The sequence below is a fragment of the Pseudoliparis swirei genome, chromosome 15 (genome assembly GCF_029220125.1).
Source record: "Pseudoliparis swirei isolate HS2019 ecotype Mariana Trench chromosome 15, NWPU_hadal_v1, whole genome shotgun sequence".
Lineage (NCBI taxonomy): Eukaryota > Metazoa > Chordata > Actinopteri > Perciformes > Liparidae > Pseudoliparis > Pseudoliparis swirei.
The window spans coordinates 13,993,065-14,010,328 of record NC_079402.1 but is presented as its reverse complement, the minus strand read 5'-3'; the positions used below and the strand labels follow the sequence as shown (position 1 = coordinate 14,010,328).

At 43.9% G+C, this 17,264-nt stretch overlaps 1 protein-coding gene across 2 annotated transcripts in view; it reads left to right on the top strand.

The window, feature by feature from the left end:
• Nucleotides 1-17,264, top strand: part of LOC130205025 (mediator of RNA polymerase II transcription subunit 13-like) — a 69,187-nt gene that overhangs the window by 29,583 nt on the left and 22,340 nt on the right. For both annotated transcript variants that reach the window (XM_056432117.1, XM_056432115.1), the window contains exons 3-4: nt 8,360-8,444; nt 14,128-14,211. In XM_056432117.1, coding sequence (XP_056288092.1) covers nt 8,360-8,444; nt 14,128-14,211 — 169 coding nt within the window. The remainder of the gene's footprint in view (nt 1-8,359; nt 8,445-14,127; nt 14,212-17,264) is intronic.

Genomic DNA, 17,264 nt, shown 5'->3' with positions numbered 1-17,264 from the left:
CCTCCGAACAGCCTGAGTATCTGTGTGTTTATTCATCCCTATATTTAACACTCAGTTTGTCTTCAGCTGACATCTGACATGTTCCCAGCCACTACAGCCATGTAGATATTGGGCTCGGGTGCATCGAGACAGGCAGTTTCCATTAGGCTGTTGCAGAAGAAGAGGGCACCATGAGGTGACACTAGTGCCGGTCAAGTCTACCACACAATGGAAGACATGATGTCACACATTTGAGAAATGTCTTCTCTATCGTCCAGATCCCACCATGTTTTCATCAATTAAAAATATATATATTTCGACCTAATGCACTTATTGCACTTCCTACAAAAATAATAAAGAGGAGTGTGGGAAATAAAAGTTAAGGGAAAAGCATAAAGTCCAGGTGTAGTTGGGTCGGGGAATACCGTCATCCAGACCACCACTGTTCCTCAGAAACATCTGCCTACATTAATAGCAAACTGTAAACACTAGTCATCCTCACCACATGCAGCTATGTAGACCAAAACAAACAGTTGCTATTACTTCCTGTAGATTCTAGACAACAGGATTAATAATGAGGAGACGGCAGACAAGACGATACATTCATGGTGCAGTTTGAGAGCCATACAACTCAAAATGTGAAAGGAATATGATAAGACATCTGATTGATAATTATCTTATTGGTTGAACAAATCTACAAATACTCCCGTTGTGTTATTCATTTTTACTTTTAATTCTGTGCTGAAATCCAAGACGCAAGTTGTGATGATGTGAGACCACAGAGACTAATTGTGTTTTCATGACAATGTGTACAAAACAGTTCAGACACCTCGTCCACTTGATTTATTTATTTCCCAGTGACTTGTGGGAAAACAGTTGGCACTTAGCATCCATCCACCATCAGCGTCCCAAGCATCAGAAGTGTGTGTGTTTGAGTGAGTGTGTGTCTGTGTGTGTGTGAGTGTGTGTGTGTGTGGTAGTGGGATAATTCTGTTGGCTGTTGTCTCATTTGTGATTGTCAGGGTTAGTTAGAGGCCAATGCTCACACACACACACCAACACACTCCTTTTTCTCTGTCGACATCATACAGAGGTCATTTTTATTTCCATACCTTTGCTGCGATGACTTTTCAGACCTTTTTTCTTTGTTTCTATTTCTGTTATCCTTTGTTTCTATTTGAGTGTTTCCCTCTCCTTCACACTGCCTACCATCTCTTCATGTCGCTAAACCGCTAAACACACAATCACACACAGATGCATTTTTATAGCAGGTTATATTACAGAGCCCTCTCGCTTTGATCTCACTGTTGGTATTAAAGCCGCAGCGAGATCCTCTCTAGTCCCCCTAATTACACCATCGCCTCTGAATTTTCACAGTAAATACCCCGTGAATTATTAATCACACTGTCAACATGCTCTTCCTAATGAATCACACAGTATCACTCCAATTCAGCAATGGACTGACTGGTGTGATGCTAAATAAATTAAAAACGCTAATGTGTCATTTATGGTTTCACAAATAAGAAATAAATGATAAACTGACCAATGTGAGAAAAAAAGAAGAAAGTTTAATCTCTAAAATGTGAAACACCACATATTGAATTCGGCCTACAGTGATATCTGCTGCCTGTCTTGTTGGCTTGAGGAGAAGAGCCGTGGGCAGCTGGTGTTTTCTTGTGTTAACATGGTGCATTCAGTGAGGCTTCTTTGTTGCTTCAATTATTTATTTCCCTCATTATTTCCTGCATGCCCGTGATGATTGCCTCCCTTTTTTTTGAGTGTGTAAAATGTGCATCTTTGTCTGTGAAATAAATCCCTGTTTGCAGACGGAGAGGCTGACTCCTCAGAGAACTACACCTAGTCCCTTTATACTTCATCTTTCGGCCTCTTTGTGTATATTTTCTTTTCAACCCCCTGTTAATCTTGCTATTTGACACAAGCCACAGACACACATCAGTAACACTTAGTTTATCTCTCTGCCCTCCTCTCATCAGTATGCCTCATGCATGCCAGCAGCAGAAATGCTTTCGCCTCCTAATATTCTCACCGGGTCATCGCTGGCAGCAGATGTGTAGCAGAGCTCGTGTGAATAAACAACAATGTGTGTCACTTAAAAGTTGTGACGTGACATCTATTCTGGGCATGTTGTCACGTTCGCAAACTCAGGTTTGTTGTGCAAAGCTCAGCTCCATGCGCGTGGCCGTGTACGCTTTCTACAACGTGTGCGCTCCTGTTTTTGCTTTCTCCAACGCAAAGTCAAATTCCCCCAATGTCGGAGCCAGCGAGATATAACGACGTGCTTTTGAATTCAGTGTGCGAGGAAGTAACGAGGGGAGGTTGAGTGAGGGAATGGTAAGAGCTGCTGCGTTGACGTGGCCTGGGTCGGTGCCGGCCGGCCGTCCTTACCCTCCTCTTTGACCTCAGCTCAGGGGACGGAGGCTTTTCTGGCTGCAACTTGACTCCTTTGGTGCTGGCGGCGAGATGAAGAGACGATCAAAACCTTCTTGATTGATTCAATACCCACACGTACAATGTCGTCATAGTCAGTGAGCGAGCGTATCCGGTTGCTTTCATGTGCTTGTGTTTATGTGGATACATACGGTCATGGCACAACATTCACACCCTGGTCCCTTCTCTTGCCTCTATGCCTGACTCACTCCCACAAGTATGCAAGCAGCTTTAGCTCAGTCACCTAATTGATTCCAGACTTTCCCCTCATCCCTTCACTCTCTGTGAGCCTCCTCCTCCTCCTCCTCCTCGTTCTGTCCATCTTTCTGTGCTTTCTGGGTCTTAGTGCCAGCCTTGTGTGCATTCAACTTATTTTCTATTACATACATGTACTCATGAAAGAGTGTATGAGTTTTAAAGTATGTTTGTGCATGGACTCCTCTCTGTGATCTCATTTTTCTTCCCTTAACATAATACACAAGTCAATTTATTTTTCTGAAATACGAGAGCCATCATTAGGTAAGATATAGATAATATACAATATTTACACATCTGAACAAAAGATCACACGTGTGGCCTTTATTATAACACCAACATTATTCAAATAGCTCTTGTGGTTGTAGAGATAAACCCTTTTTAGTTTGGGTATGTCATTTTACTTCCATTCTAATGATTGTAAAGCTTTTAAATTGGTTTAAATTCAAAAGTCTGCAGAGTTTCCTCTTTACTGCCTTCTGGATGCATGTGGTGGTAATGTGTGACAGGTGTCGCTGAAAAGTTTAGGGAACTGTGTCACCAGAGCAAGAGGTTGTGTAGGGGACTGTCCCAGTGTGACCTTCCATCTCACAGCCGTCTACATATTTAAACAAGCATATTACATATCTTCATTCTTGGGAACATATGTATTACCTCTGTATGTGTAAAGAATACAGAGAGGCAGCGGAAACTCTGCACGGACTAAGTGAGCCTTCACATCAGTATGCACAATGTAAACAGAATGGCCTTTGGTTGTGGGCTGTCAGTGACAGTTGTGTACAACATGAGGAAAGGCCCTCACTTTCTAACCATAGAACTGTATGGAGCTGAGCTGTGTCTCTTTGTTTTACTGTACATGTAGCAGCATGGCCAGAGACGATGATGCCCAAAGTGTATTTCAGTGTTTCACTTCATTAGAATGGTCCATTAGTAGACTGACTCCTCAACAACCATTATGTCCAAAGAGCAGCATCCCATATTGAGTTGGCTAAAGAAAGAGAGACAAAAAAGACAGATGGGCATATGTGATGTTTTAAGAAGTTGTAAATGGAAAGACCTTTTCTTCTTCGCTCATCTTTCTGCAGACATTCAAGAGCGGATGAACTTAAAGTATGTGATCTACAGGAACTACACAGATTCAAATTACTTTTCAAGTTTCAACTTTGGCCAAATAACCCAAATTGGGAGTACATTTATCAATTAGAAATGGAGTAGAGTCCTTGAATAATAGGTTCTCCTAACATCCTGGTTTCTAGCCAAAATGTCTGCATTGGAAAACGGGCCACACTTTCAACATGTTTTTGTTCCCTGTCTCTACATGAGGGAATTTAGAATACATACATTTTCTGTTTGGTATTAAGGGCTTTGTGGCTCAGCTGGCCGAGCTGCATTAACTCTGGCTCAGTGCCAGAGAGACACAGCATGATATTGCCGTATTACCAGCATAAACAAAGACAGTGAACTGCTATAAGTAATACCCTGGGCTTCTTGGATGCCCATGCACACTTCTCTTTTGTTTATTCTGATGTCCATGTGAGTGTTGCGTTGGAAATTGGCCCCGTTAGAAGTCTGTTTTGCATATTTAACACAAATACCTGTCATTTCCCCTTCATGTTGAGAATTGTCAAAAGATACAAACGCATCTGGATGTCGTTGTAGGGTCGAAGGGGCTAACAATTGAACGGAACTGTAACATTATATCCCAGCAATCTGCAGTTTGATAGCATTGTTAATCAATACTGAAAGCACGTTTTGGAAGCTGAGATAATGTTTTCATAATTATCAGAATATTAATTTTGTCTTCATCGTCCACTTCCACAGACTCATCATCATCATTAACATCATCCTTACCTCTCTGTCCCTCTATGTGCCTCCACCTGTGCTGCCGTGTAATCTCTCTCTCTTTCTCTTTCTCTCTCGCTCTCATTACAACACATAAGCATACTAAAGCATGTTGCTATGCACCAACACCACGTGTACTACACACAAACACACACAGCTAGGAAACGCCAACCTCTGCTCAGACATTCAGCAGAGTAGCTAATTAGTAAAGTGGCAGTGGGATTTTGTGTGAAATCACACACGCATAGACGTACACACACGTATGTATATATATATATATATATATATATATATATATATATACACAACCTGCTCACTGATAGCTCATAGCCTGCACACTTCAGAGACACCACCGGACGCCAATACTGCTGGTGCTATTGATCCAAGCCAAATGAATGAATGCGAGAGAGAAGGAAGGAAGGAAATGTGTGAAGAGGGGTCATCCTGTTTAAGACAGAGTGGTGTTACACCTCAAATCTCGCCTTCTCTCCCTCTCAGATCAATACCATCTTTGTGTTTGCTAGCACGATATTGTCGTGGTGAGGGGTCACTCCCTCTAGTGGTATGAGACCAACACAGTAGCACAGTCGCCGGACGCAAAAGAGAGGGGAGAAGAGTTGTCAAAGTGAGAGAGAGAGGGTCAACACACTAGGAAAAGAGAGATGGAAAAAGAGGATGAGAGAGAGGTGGAGATATATAAAGTGGTCGTGGCGACCCAGTTCCATCACTGCTTGTTTGTGTTTGGGGTGGCGCAGCAGTTAAGAGCATGGAGGCACGGGGGTGGGGGAAGGAAGGATGTGTAAAATAAACATGCATTTGTGTGCACTCGCACACGCAAAGGCAGGCCCAGAGCTTGCATGTGCACAAAGGCACTTTGGGAAGCAGTTCTCACACACGCTGCATGCAGTAAGAAGCACGTGATGGTGCAGTTCTGATGCTCTCACACTGACATGTTCAGAGATGTAAAAGCACAACATGTGACCACACACACACACACACACACACACACACACACACACACACACACACACACACACAGACACACACACACACACAGACACACACACACCTGGACATACTCTGTTTTTGCACTGTTAGGGATAAATGTGCCACATCAGTCCCAGACAGTTTTAATCTGTGTAGTTTATATTTAGGAGCGTTCCTTTATTCAGTGAGCACATTATAGAAGTCAAGTCAGTGCAGTTTAATTAGGGCTCATCATTTTAAAGAATTATTACATTTTAAATTTTTACATGCATATTTATTTTGTTAAAAAAAAAAATATTACAAAATATGCAGGGGAGGGATTGTCTTTTAAAGATTTTTTGCAACACTCATTGCTGCTTAACTGTTATTATTCTTCAGAAAATATGCATTTTGACTTACAAGATGCAGTCAGTCAATCCAATTATGTTTTCACACAATTTATTTCTTCCCTTTCTATCATTACTTAAAAAATCCGGAAGCTTCTTGAATAAAAAGCAAAGAGAAGAAGCTGGCTTTTTTATCATCAGTGAAAATTAGTGAAAACAAAAATGATGAGCTTTCAGTTTAATCTAATTGAGGCTGATTACATGCAGTCCCCTTTAAGATCTTTCAAGCATGATGCAGTTCCCTGTAGCTCAGACTGTGATGAATGATGGATCATGATGCTTTAAAGCCCTATTGCACTTAGCTGTTCATTTAGTGTCCACAGTGCACTTTTCCCTTGGGCCATCTGTGTTCCTCCTCCTGATTAACAGGCAGTAAAAACTCAAAACATGATGGTCACTGACTGACTGGTGATGAAACGACAGGTTTATGGTGTTCCTTATGCATCCCTGCAGAGTATACCTCTTTCATGCATCGGGTCATTTTTTAAATTTCACACTCAATTCTTCTATATTCACCATGTTTGTGTGAAGTTTTGCATGCATGCTTGTGCAGATGCCCGACCTTGTTTACTCGCAGGAGTGATTTGTCACACCGTGTGTTGATATGGTGCAGTGAGCTGGCTCTTTGACAGCGGCTATACAAACAGGAGCGGCCAATGTGGATTGCATGTTTTCTGAGGCATCTAAGCATGTGCCGCGACATTACTGCCACTGGGATTTGTAAAACACATTGTACCCGCTCTGTTAGGAGCTGCACAACCACATGCAGGATTTAGGAGAGCAAATGTGGAAAAGTCACTTTAAGGCCATGTGTGTGTGTGTGTGTGTATGTCTGTGTATGTGTGTGTGTGTTTGTGTTTGTGTATGTGTGTGTGTGTTTGTGTTTGTGTGTGTGTGGTTCAGTTTTGTTAACTTCCTTGGTGGGGGGTTTTGGAGGATGTGAGGTTTGAGGTGCCAGTGACAGTTTTGGAGTCATAGGGGGTCAAGAGCCGGCTGCGGGTCGGTCATAACGAGAGCAAATGAAGATGGGTTGTGGACGTTTGGCAGAGTGGGGGAAGAGGAAAATAAAGTTGTGGGATTCTGAAGAGAGGGAGAGATACAGAGACAGTTAGAGCTAATGAGCTGGATTTGCTGGAGACTTGGCATTCTGCTCGTGGTGTTCACTCTATCTTTCTCCTCTGTAGAGGAGCTGGCTCGAGCGAGCTTCCTGTCTGAGCCCTGAAGCAGGAGTAGATGAGGGGGTGGGGTGGGGGGAGGGGGGTGAGGAGGTGGGGGGAGGGGAGAGGGGGAGGTAGCTGTGCGGGTGGAGGGGTGTTGGAAGCAATAGAACAGAGGAAGGAGGAGAAGGAGGAGGGTGAGGGGCGGGAGAAACCAGTGTTGAAATTGAATGCCAGGGCGCCATGTTCTCACCGCCAGCGTTTCCATGGTTACGGGGTAATTCTGGCGAGTAAGGACATTTCATTCACTCTGGAATGAAGAAGAAGAAGAAAATCAACAAAGCAACAGAGAAATACACACGCACGCACACACGCACACACACACACACGCACACACACACCGAGGGAAGAGAAAGAGGAGGAAAGGGAAAACCTTTCCTGGGGTATGCCACCCATCCCCCAGGCGATCTGCCTCTGCTTCTGTCGCTCTTTGCTTTTTTCTTGTGTATTTCTGTGATGCTTGGTTTGTTTGCCACCACCCTATAAGCAAACACAACACCCACCCACAATCCTCCAGTTCCTCCAGGAGCCCTGCAGGTATATGGCAAAGAACAAAGAGAAACACTGTTAACCGGCCGCTGTGTGTGTGCGTGTGCACGTGTGTGTGTGTGTGTGTTTTCTTTGGGACGAGGGTATTGGGGGTGGTGTCGAGGGGGTTAAAGAAATCAAGAGGGCCCTCGATTGTTCACAATCTGACACATGTGAACTGGCTGCTGACATGTCAGACGCTCTGGCAAAGTGCAGCTGACTTGACCACGTTTGCTCTCCGGCTGTCTAGATTTCACGGGGGAAGAAAAGGGTTGAGTTAAAACTCTGTATGCATGTGCCAACCTGAGCACGCAAGCATGCGTGTCAGCCTGCACGGACACAGCCACACTCTCTCTCAGCTAACGGCTGTTGACAACTGCATGGAGTTTGATTGGGCTGTCGCTGCAGCCAACCTGACAGCTGCACAGCCAAGCACACACACACACACACACACACACACACAAAGACAACTTCATCTCCAGTGTCATCTCTGATATGATGTGCAGGTTTCCTCATGAGTACATGCAGTGTGCTTTGACTGTGGGCTATAAACACGTGCAGTTAAACGCTGAATCATGTGTTGTTTATTGTCCTCGAGCTGGTGCTTGCAGATGTTTCGCTGCCACAGAAAAAAATCATTGCTTTATTTATTTATTGTAGAGATAACGAAATTGTGAGATTCATAATTTCATGATGGTTTTCTCCTTTTTCTTTCAGTGGCTGAGGAGGGTCTTTGGGAGTGCGGGCTGTCCTATGAGTGCAGGACTCTCTTATTCAAGGCCATACACAACCTGCTGGAAAGGTAAAGAAGCGCTTTATAACTGCATAACTGGAAAAAATGTTACATCGAATGCCAAATATTTTATGAAGTATATAACTTGCAGTATTATGAGGTTTTTGCACTTCCATTTCTCATATAAATGCAGCATTGTATATAACACACTGTTTTAGTTTAGTAGTTTAGTAAGCAGATATCATTTTTATTAATGTATTTGTCAAAGGCTACACAGCCTCCTGTGGGCTCCAAGAAATAGAGGCTACTGTATAAACAGATAATAAGGGACAATATAAGAAATCACAGTTGTCATGATATTAAACAAGTCCTCTTATTTAAGATGTTGACACATTAATATACATGGTAAATGTCTTTATAGCTGCGTATAGACGCATATTAGGGTCATACCACATTTATTAAAGGTTTATTTAGTGCTATAGTGTTAATAAAGAGCTTTGGGGCCGGCTTTAGCTCAGTGGGGTAAGAGGTGCAAGGTTCGAGGGTTGTGGGATTCGATCCTCTCCCATTAGTTGCAAGTTGCAAGTGCCGTGCCAGCACTGAACCCCCCCCTGCTTCGGCGCGGCTTCACCAGCCCACTGCTCCTTAATAACTAAGCTGCAACCGTCCTGCAACCGCAGGGGTCCCTCCCCTCCCCCCCAGTTGCAAGTCAGTGCCCTTGCCTTGGGCACTGAACCCCCCCAGCTGCTGGCGCTTCTCACCGCAGCCCACTGCTCCTTAATAACTAAGGATGGGTTAAATGCAGAGAACTAATTTCCCCTTGGGGATTAATAAAAGTGTATATTCTATACGTGCTAAATGAGGAAGTTAAAGTAATTTTAAAAATATCTGTTTGTACTAATTTAATACAATTACAATAAGTGGATGCAGGGTGTCATTTTTGGTGGGGGGAAGGTTTAATTCAGAGAGACCAGCATAATTATGTGAAGAAAGTGAGATGGCTAAAGCACTCATATATGATCAATACGAATAATCTGTCAAATTTAATTAACTATCTTTTTACATACTTCAATTTTATGTTCTTACTTTTTAGAATGCATCACAAACATAGATATTCAACATTAATATCATCAGTTATTAAATGTGTACTCTGAAAGTAACTTTTTTCTCTTAAATGAGCAAGAATGTCTCCTTTGAACACAAAAATCCCAAAACAAAAGAAATTTGTATTGACAGGCAGTTTAATTTTTCTCCCGGCAGCTTCAATTTAATGAAATTATAATCTGAGCGCTGAATCACTTGCTCAAGTACCCAAAGCTCTCCTTTCTGAGTCGGAGCCATCTGTAAAATGAAGCAGCACAGAATCAGAATCGGCTTTCTTGGCCATGTGCCCATACATGGATTTTGACTCCTGTTTCACGTACACTCTCGTTGTACGTTCATGTAATTTACAAATAACAGGATAAATATAAAAAGAGACGTTGAAGACATCAGAAAACCAACAAAATTGTATGTACAATATAAAACAACATAAACTACAACAGTGACAATGAATGGGGATGTCAGTGCAGAATAAAGTGGTGACAGTGCAGGTACGTGGAGGTGTCTGATTAAGTGTTCATCAGAGTGACGGCCAGTGGGAAGAAGCTGTTCCTGTGTCTGCTGGTTTTGGCGTTCAGTGCTCTGTAGCGCCTACCAGAGGGGAGGAGTGGGAACAGCTTGTGTCCAGGGTGTGAAGGATCTGCAGTGATCTTTCCAGCCCGCTTCCTGACTCTGGAGGTGTACAAGTCCAGGGTGGAGGGCAGGCAGGAGCCAATAGTTTTCTCTGCAGACCTGACAACCCGTTTTAGTCTGTCTCTGTCCTGCTTGGTGGCCGATCCAAACCACACAGTGATGGAAGAACAGAGCTCAGACTGGATGATGGCGGAATAGAACAGCATCAGCAGCTCCTGGCGCAGGAAGTACAACCTCTGCTGGGCCTTTACCCGGATGGTTTCAATGTTGGAGGCCCACTTCAGGTCCTGGAAGATTGTGGTTCCCAGAAACCTGAAAGAGACAGTGCTGTTGAGTATGGTGGTGGTGGTGGTGGGGGGGGTCCACTGTCATCTCCACAGTTGTGACCACACCAGAGGACCAGCCGTTCAACCTCCCGTCTGTACGCAGACTCGTCGCCGTTCTTGAGGAGGCCGATGACCGTTGTGTCACCTGGGAACTTCAGGAGTTTAACAGACGGATCCCCTGAGGTGCAGCAGTTGGTGTAGCGGGAGAAGAGCAGTGGGGAGAGCACACATCCCTGGGGGGCGCCAGTGCTTATAGTCCGGGTTCTGGATTTTATTTTTCCCAGTCTCACCTGCTGCTTCCTGTCTGTCAGGAAGTTAGTGATCCACTGACAGGTGGAGGCTGGCTCGCTGAGCTGGGGGAGTTTGTGCTGAAGTAGGGATGATGGTGTTGAACGCTGAGCTGAAGTCCACAAACGGGACCCTTGCACATATGTCCGTGGGGAGTCGAGGTGTTGCAGCACATGGTGCAGTCCCATGTTGACTGCATCATCCACCGACCTGTTAGCGCGGTAGGAAAACTGTCGGGGGTCCAGCAGGCCCTTCAGGTGGGTCAACACCAGTCTCTCAAAGGAGTTCATGACCACAGACGTCAGGGCGACGGGCCTGTCGTCTTTCAATCCTGTGATGGAGGATTTCTTGGGGACCTGGATGATCATGGAGCGCCTGAAGCATGATGGGACTTCACACGGCTCCAGTGATGGGTTGAAGATCTGCGTGAAGATGGGGGCCAGCTGGTCAGCGGAGACTTTCAGGCAGGAGGGGAGGTGGGCACGCCGTCTAGGCCCGGAGCCTTCCTGGTGTTCTGTCTGTGAAAGAGCCGACTCACATCCTCTTCACGGATCCTCAGTGCCGGAGGGGGGTTGTTCGAGAGAGGTGAGAAGGAGGTAGAGAGTGTAGGTGGATGTTTGGCGATGGGGCAGTTGGGGGGGGTGGAAGTGGCCTTATCAAACCTGCAATAAGAAGGTATTCAGGTCGTCAAACTGAATACCGTTGCTCTCTGTTAAGTTAAGCATCAGTGATCATCAGAGGGGGCAGGTTGTATTAACCTTCCTATTACCTTGAAGCTAACTCCTTTTATAGCTCACTATTTCAACACTTTCTTTTTTTATATCCTTCAGACCAAATTGACCTCTGTCACTGACAGTTATTATTAGTATTTAATTATATCTATTAATAGGAACAACAAAATTATGAAATTAAAAACAAAAACAAATAGAGAAAACATGAAGATTTCAATAAACCAAGTCGGGGAAAAAATCTAACTTACAGGACAAAGTCAATTAAGTTCTATGAATAAAACTTTATGTACTTACTGTAATAAGATTTATGACGGCTGAATTAGTCAGTCGATGCTTCAGGGACTTCCTTTTGAAATTCATTATTTTTTACATCTTCATAAATTATCTTCTAACTCAGAGGTCTGTGTGGTGAGGTTAGTGTTTCCAATGTCACGCTTTGAGTGGGACAGAAACAAAAGTATGTGAGATATATATATCAGTCAAATTACCCTAAACTATATACACTGTCGAGACCTTTTTTTAAAAGTGATATACTATAGGAAACAATTAAATGAGAGGAACACACGGACATGCTGTTGCTAATAGGATTCTAGAAGTGTCCTGAATCTATTTATCTTCAAAGTTGCTCTTATCAATGTTTTGATACCAACAACGGGTCAGATGATATGCACCGTGACAGGAGTTAAATTTCACAAAGAATTATCTCCAAATTGTGCGTATGAAAAACTGTACACGGCAGATAAAGCCAGCGAGTCGGCGGACCCCAAAACAGAGTTATGACGAGAGGAAACTCCAAATGAATGCAGATGTTGCGTTTTATATTCAAGTAAAGTCAAATGTCCTCATATCAACTTCATGATAATATCTCAATGTTTTGTTAACAGATTTCTGTGAGGCCTCCTGTGTGGCTTAAACAAAAGGCAGGTTTAAGATAGATGCGTCTACACAATCAGACATGCATTAGAGGAGGCAACATTGGCCTTTAAGAGCCTATTATCATAATCCTAATATTATATCACCAAGAGTATTATGAGCCAGCATTTGAAGGAGCTTTATCTTCAGGCTTTTCAGCATTAGCTTGATCATTTACTCACACTAGTTGCTTTTAATACTCACGCACATTGATCCGATGAACCACATTGGTATCGGGGGCTAATAGTTACCTTTATTAAGCGGTTTGGGTATCGGCCATGATGTAACCAATCCACTTTACACGACAGTTTCTTTGTAAATGTTCTTCTAAAATTAATTGTGTGGGGTCGATACGACTTTACCAAAGATGGTCGAGCTGCAGGCTAAAAGCTTCGGAAAGCTCGGCTCAGCTGAGTGCAGAGAAGTCCATTAAATAATTTTGTAATTCCTTGACGCGGGTCAGAGGATCCAGCAGGGAATGCGCTGGCACCTGCACACAGAGGCGAGTTAAAGTTCTTCCGTTTTGTCTCTGAAAGGAGGCCGGCGCGAGGTGAACAAGTGCACAGATGGTCGGGTAGCCAAATAGGGAGCATGACCGAACCGTTTGATGTGATCACATTTTGATCTGGTGAGAGGAAAGAGGTTTGGAAAGCTATGTGTTAAAGTGCACGCCACTTTGGGGCGACGCAGATTAGCAGACGATTACCTTTCCTTTTCCTTTGCAGCAGCTTTGTGGTCCGGGTCGTTTTAGAGCCCTCCGCATATTTACTCTCCGACAAAGAGGATTTTATTTCAATACCTCAACTTCGGGCATATTATTAAACTGCCTGATTTATTTATTCCCACCATTGCTGTCATTGCTCATAGAAAACAAAGGGAAATCCCCACGCATAGAATTTACCTCGGCATTGCCCTTTAATTATTTTATCAAAACATGTCATCGCGTACGCATACAATGATAGAGGTGGATGAAGAGGATTCGGTTTTCTGTGGGTCTTTTCATGGGATCTTACAGATCCATTAAAAGGAGTGCCTCCAGTTTGCACGTTCCACATTTTATCGTAAGTGCGTCATCAAGTGTGGGGCTGGTCTTGACTCATTTGTGCCTCCCTCAATAAAAAATGAAATAATGTTGCTTGAGCCTGCGGCGGTCATACGATAGCTTCATGGTACGATGCCAGGGGCCAGGCAATGTGTTTATTAATACTACTATATGCCGTGTGTCATAGCATAAGTGCCACATTTGAGTCCAAGACACATTTTCCAAAGGGGACAATAAAGTTGATCAAATATTGTCGGTATATTGACCCATCCGAGTCTTGTCCCCGTCTAAACACTCGGGTCTTGATTACTTGTTCTGGTTCAGGTGGTCAGAATAATTCTGTTTTGTGGCTTATTTTCAAAAAGCTATCATCCTTATTATTATTATAATGAACTTATCGTCGGTCAGCAACATATAAAACCACGTGAAACAGTTTCTACTCATGTAAGCTTGAAGGTTTAATGTTGAAGCTGTCATCGAGAAACCGTCTGTAATGAAATGAAATGATATTCAACAGCACCAGAAGTACTAAATCACCACTGCGTTGAATCGATACCTCTCTTAGCTTCTCAAGAACACGACCTGTTGCATGATTCATATGTGGAGGTGCATTATACACGATGGTGAACCATTTTCCAGTTCTCTTTTTTCCTTGCCTAATGAATAACTTGCTTCCTCTCCTCTGTTTTGTGTTCCCTTCTTCTTCTTTCCTGCCGCAGATGTTTGATGGATAAGGGCTTCGTGAGGATCGGGAAGTGGTTCTTCAAGCCACACGAACTGCAAGAAAGGTTGTTGGGCAACAGGTAAGAACTTTCAATGCACACACACACACACATACACACACAACACACACACATACAGTACACGCACGCCTCATTGAGGTTTAGTCACTGGACTTTTTCAGCATGTCTTGTGTGCCACAAGGTTTCCCGTGTGTTAGTCTGTGAGAGATACACACTACAGAGGTCCATGTGTGTGACCGGGTGTGTGACACAGCGAGGCGGCATGAATGGCTTTCATGCGATTCAGTATGTGTCGAGTCCCCTCTCCTTGATGTTCCTGCGGCTGGCTCATGGTGTGAGACTGTTAGGAAAAAAAGGACAGTAAATGGTGGAGAGAGGTGAGTGCCGAGCTCTCTCTCTCTCTCTCTCTCTGGGCGAAGAGAGGATGGGTGTGTGTGTGTGTGTGTGTGTGTGCACGCATATCAATGTCACGCTGTGTAAGCGTGTAGGCAATGTGGGAGACAGTCAGACAGACTGAAACTGAGTAAAAAAAAGAGGGGTGGGTGTGATGACAGTTGCTCAGCTTGTTGCTTCAGCCATTATCGGCGGCCCACTTCTACTTCTTCTGCTGGTGAGGATGCAACATTCATTACATCTCTAACTTAACGCCACCTGAATGCATTTAAGCAGGAAACCACTTGGCTTACTTTAGAAATGTGTTGGCATCCCGCTTAGAGGGAGCAAACTACATCCTCTTATTTATATTTGTAGTATTTTAACAAGACGGCCGTAAGTTGCATCGTCATGCAGATGTGGTGCAAATGAGGAGATGCACAGAAAGCTCTCGCTCTAGAAAGCCGCTGACATAAGTGCAGACCGCCGTGATCTCGGGTTCAGTTGTTCAGGTGAAAGTCTCTCAGTGAGACTCACCGGGTGTCATTTCAAGAGAGTGTGTGTCACTTGGACTGCAACCGGATCGAGTTCTCATAAATACTGGCAGGAAGTCTGACGAGAAACTAGTTGTACCTAAAAGCACTCTCACGGTAAACAATATGGCACATACAGGTGATCCATGAAAGCTCTCACCCTCTGGCCCCACACGGTGATTATCAGATTGAAAAAGGTTTATACTTTACTTGGAAGAGAAATATGTAATATACCAGATATAACATTTTAATCTTCCAAATGGTAGTGAAGCATATAGAGACACTGATCAGTAAATTACATAAGTGTGGTAAGTGTGTGTGTGTGTGTGTGTGCATACATACTGCATGCGTATAAGCACATGTATTTTTACTGCAATTACACTCGGTGCTTAAGTGCAGGAATTTACACGTGAGCGTGTCTCGTTTGTGCATCATGTAAATCCTGCTCATTTTGACAGCTCTGTATGAATATGTTGTCAGCTGGTACGCCCCCTGCTGAGCCAATCCTGACTTGTTCTGTCTGTAAATTATTGAGCATCCTGGAAGGAGCGAAAGAGAGAGAGAAGGGGAGAAAGATAGACGCTTCCTCCAGCACATCGAGCACAAACAAATACAAATCGTATGCAGATGTCTGCAGCACGAGGCGTGCATGCTGTTGCATGCTTGCATTCTGCAGGTGTCACATTGTCGAAGGGATCCATGGCATTTTTCCTTTTCCACATGTCTCCACTGCTTGCTTCCAGCACACATTTCCAACACGCATGCTGTCCTAAATGGCCACACACACCATCCCTCTGCCCAGAATAGCAGTGTTGCCCCACAGTTGACAGTGTGAGCCTCGAGGACCCCTGCAGAGCCCTGGCCGTCAGTGTCTTCATGCCATGAGGGAACATTGCTGAGTTCGGCATACACTGACCTCCTGCCTCAGCTGCAACCAGCTCCTTTGTCTCTTCTTCACTCCCACACTGTGCCTTTTATCCCCAATAGGGGGCGCTTCAGTGCTAATATATCAATGCCCCCTTAGCCGTGCCAACTCCTGTGCCTTGGCGCCACCACCTTTTGTCAGGCTTATCTGGTGTTTATCTCCGATGTGTCCCGGGGGCACGGTGAGGATTGGCACATTCAGGACACATCTAAACCACCCTCCTCCTCCTCCTCCTCCTCCTTCTCCTTCCCATCCTCCTCCTCCCCCTCTCTTAGCACAACACTCGTGCTCTCTTTGTGTCTGAATGAGAGGAAGGCACTCTGGGTTGGTAACGGATTGCATCAGACGCCGAGGGGAGCGAGAGAGGGAGAGAGAGAGAGAGAACTCGGTGTGTGTCGTGGGGAGGTGGGGGATCGTAAATTAATCATTACTCTAGACAGCTGAATGGATGTATTAAAGACTGTCCCTCTCATTAGTTCAGTCAATTCTATGCATGGTAAATACTCTACACAGTATATTTGTTAATCTAGGTGATTTTATTGCCATTAATGACCATATACTCATGCATAAATAATATATTCATATATTATACTGTGTAACAGAGCTGTCCTCTGGTGCTAGACCAAGACCAAGAATCACTAAAATCCTCACTTGACCTGAGAGAAAAAGCTTCTTCTCTTCTCTCCTTTCCTTTCCTTTCCTCTCCTCCTCTCCTCTCCTCTCCTACCCAGGGACCAATGGCAATGAAATATTATCCATCTCCAAGGCAACAAGGATTTGCTGTTGGGCCACATCACAAGGTCACAGAATCGCCAGAAAAATACAAAACAACCAACATATATATCAAAAACATTCTTTTCTCATAACACTTTCACATTTCACCAACACTGTGCTGGGCTCCTGTGCTATATGTAAACTGATGCCAATTGTTTACTTTTTTATTAATTTGCACAAGTAAAACAGCATGGTGAATGGATATATGCTGGGGGGGAAGGGAGCCGGGGCGTTTGGTACAAAGTCCTCCCTAATATGAAAATGTAATTCCTAAACAGACAGGTGAGAACCAACTACCCGAGTAATTAATAAGTACAAACACAAAATATCTATATCTATATATATATAACACTTAAACTCCCAGTTGCTATCAGTGAGAGAAAGATTTTATTATATAAAATGATTGGTGGGTAAATGGTGTCTGATCCGAGATGTGTTGTCATGTCTTTAGATTTTCTGACTGGTTGACTGATGGTCAGCTGATTATTTTACTTGTTACAAAGGAAACT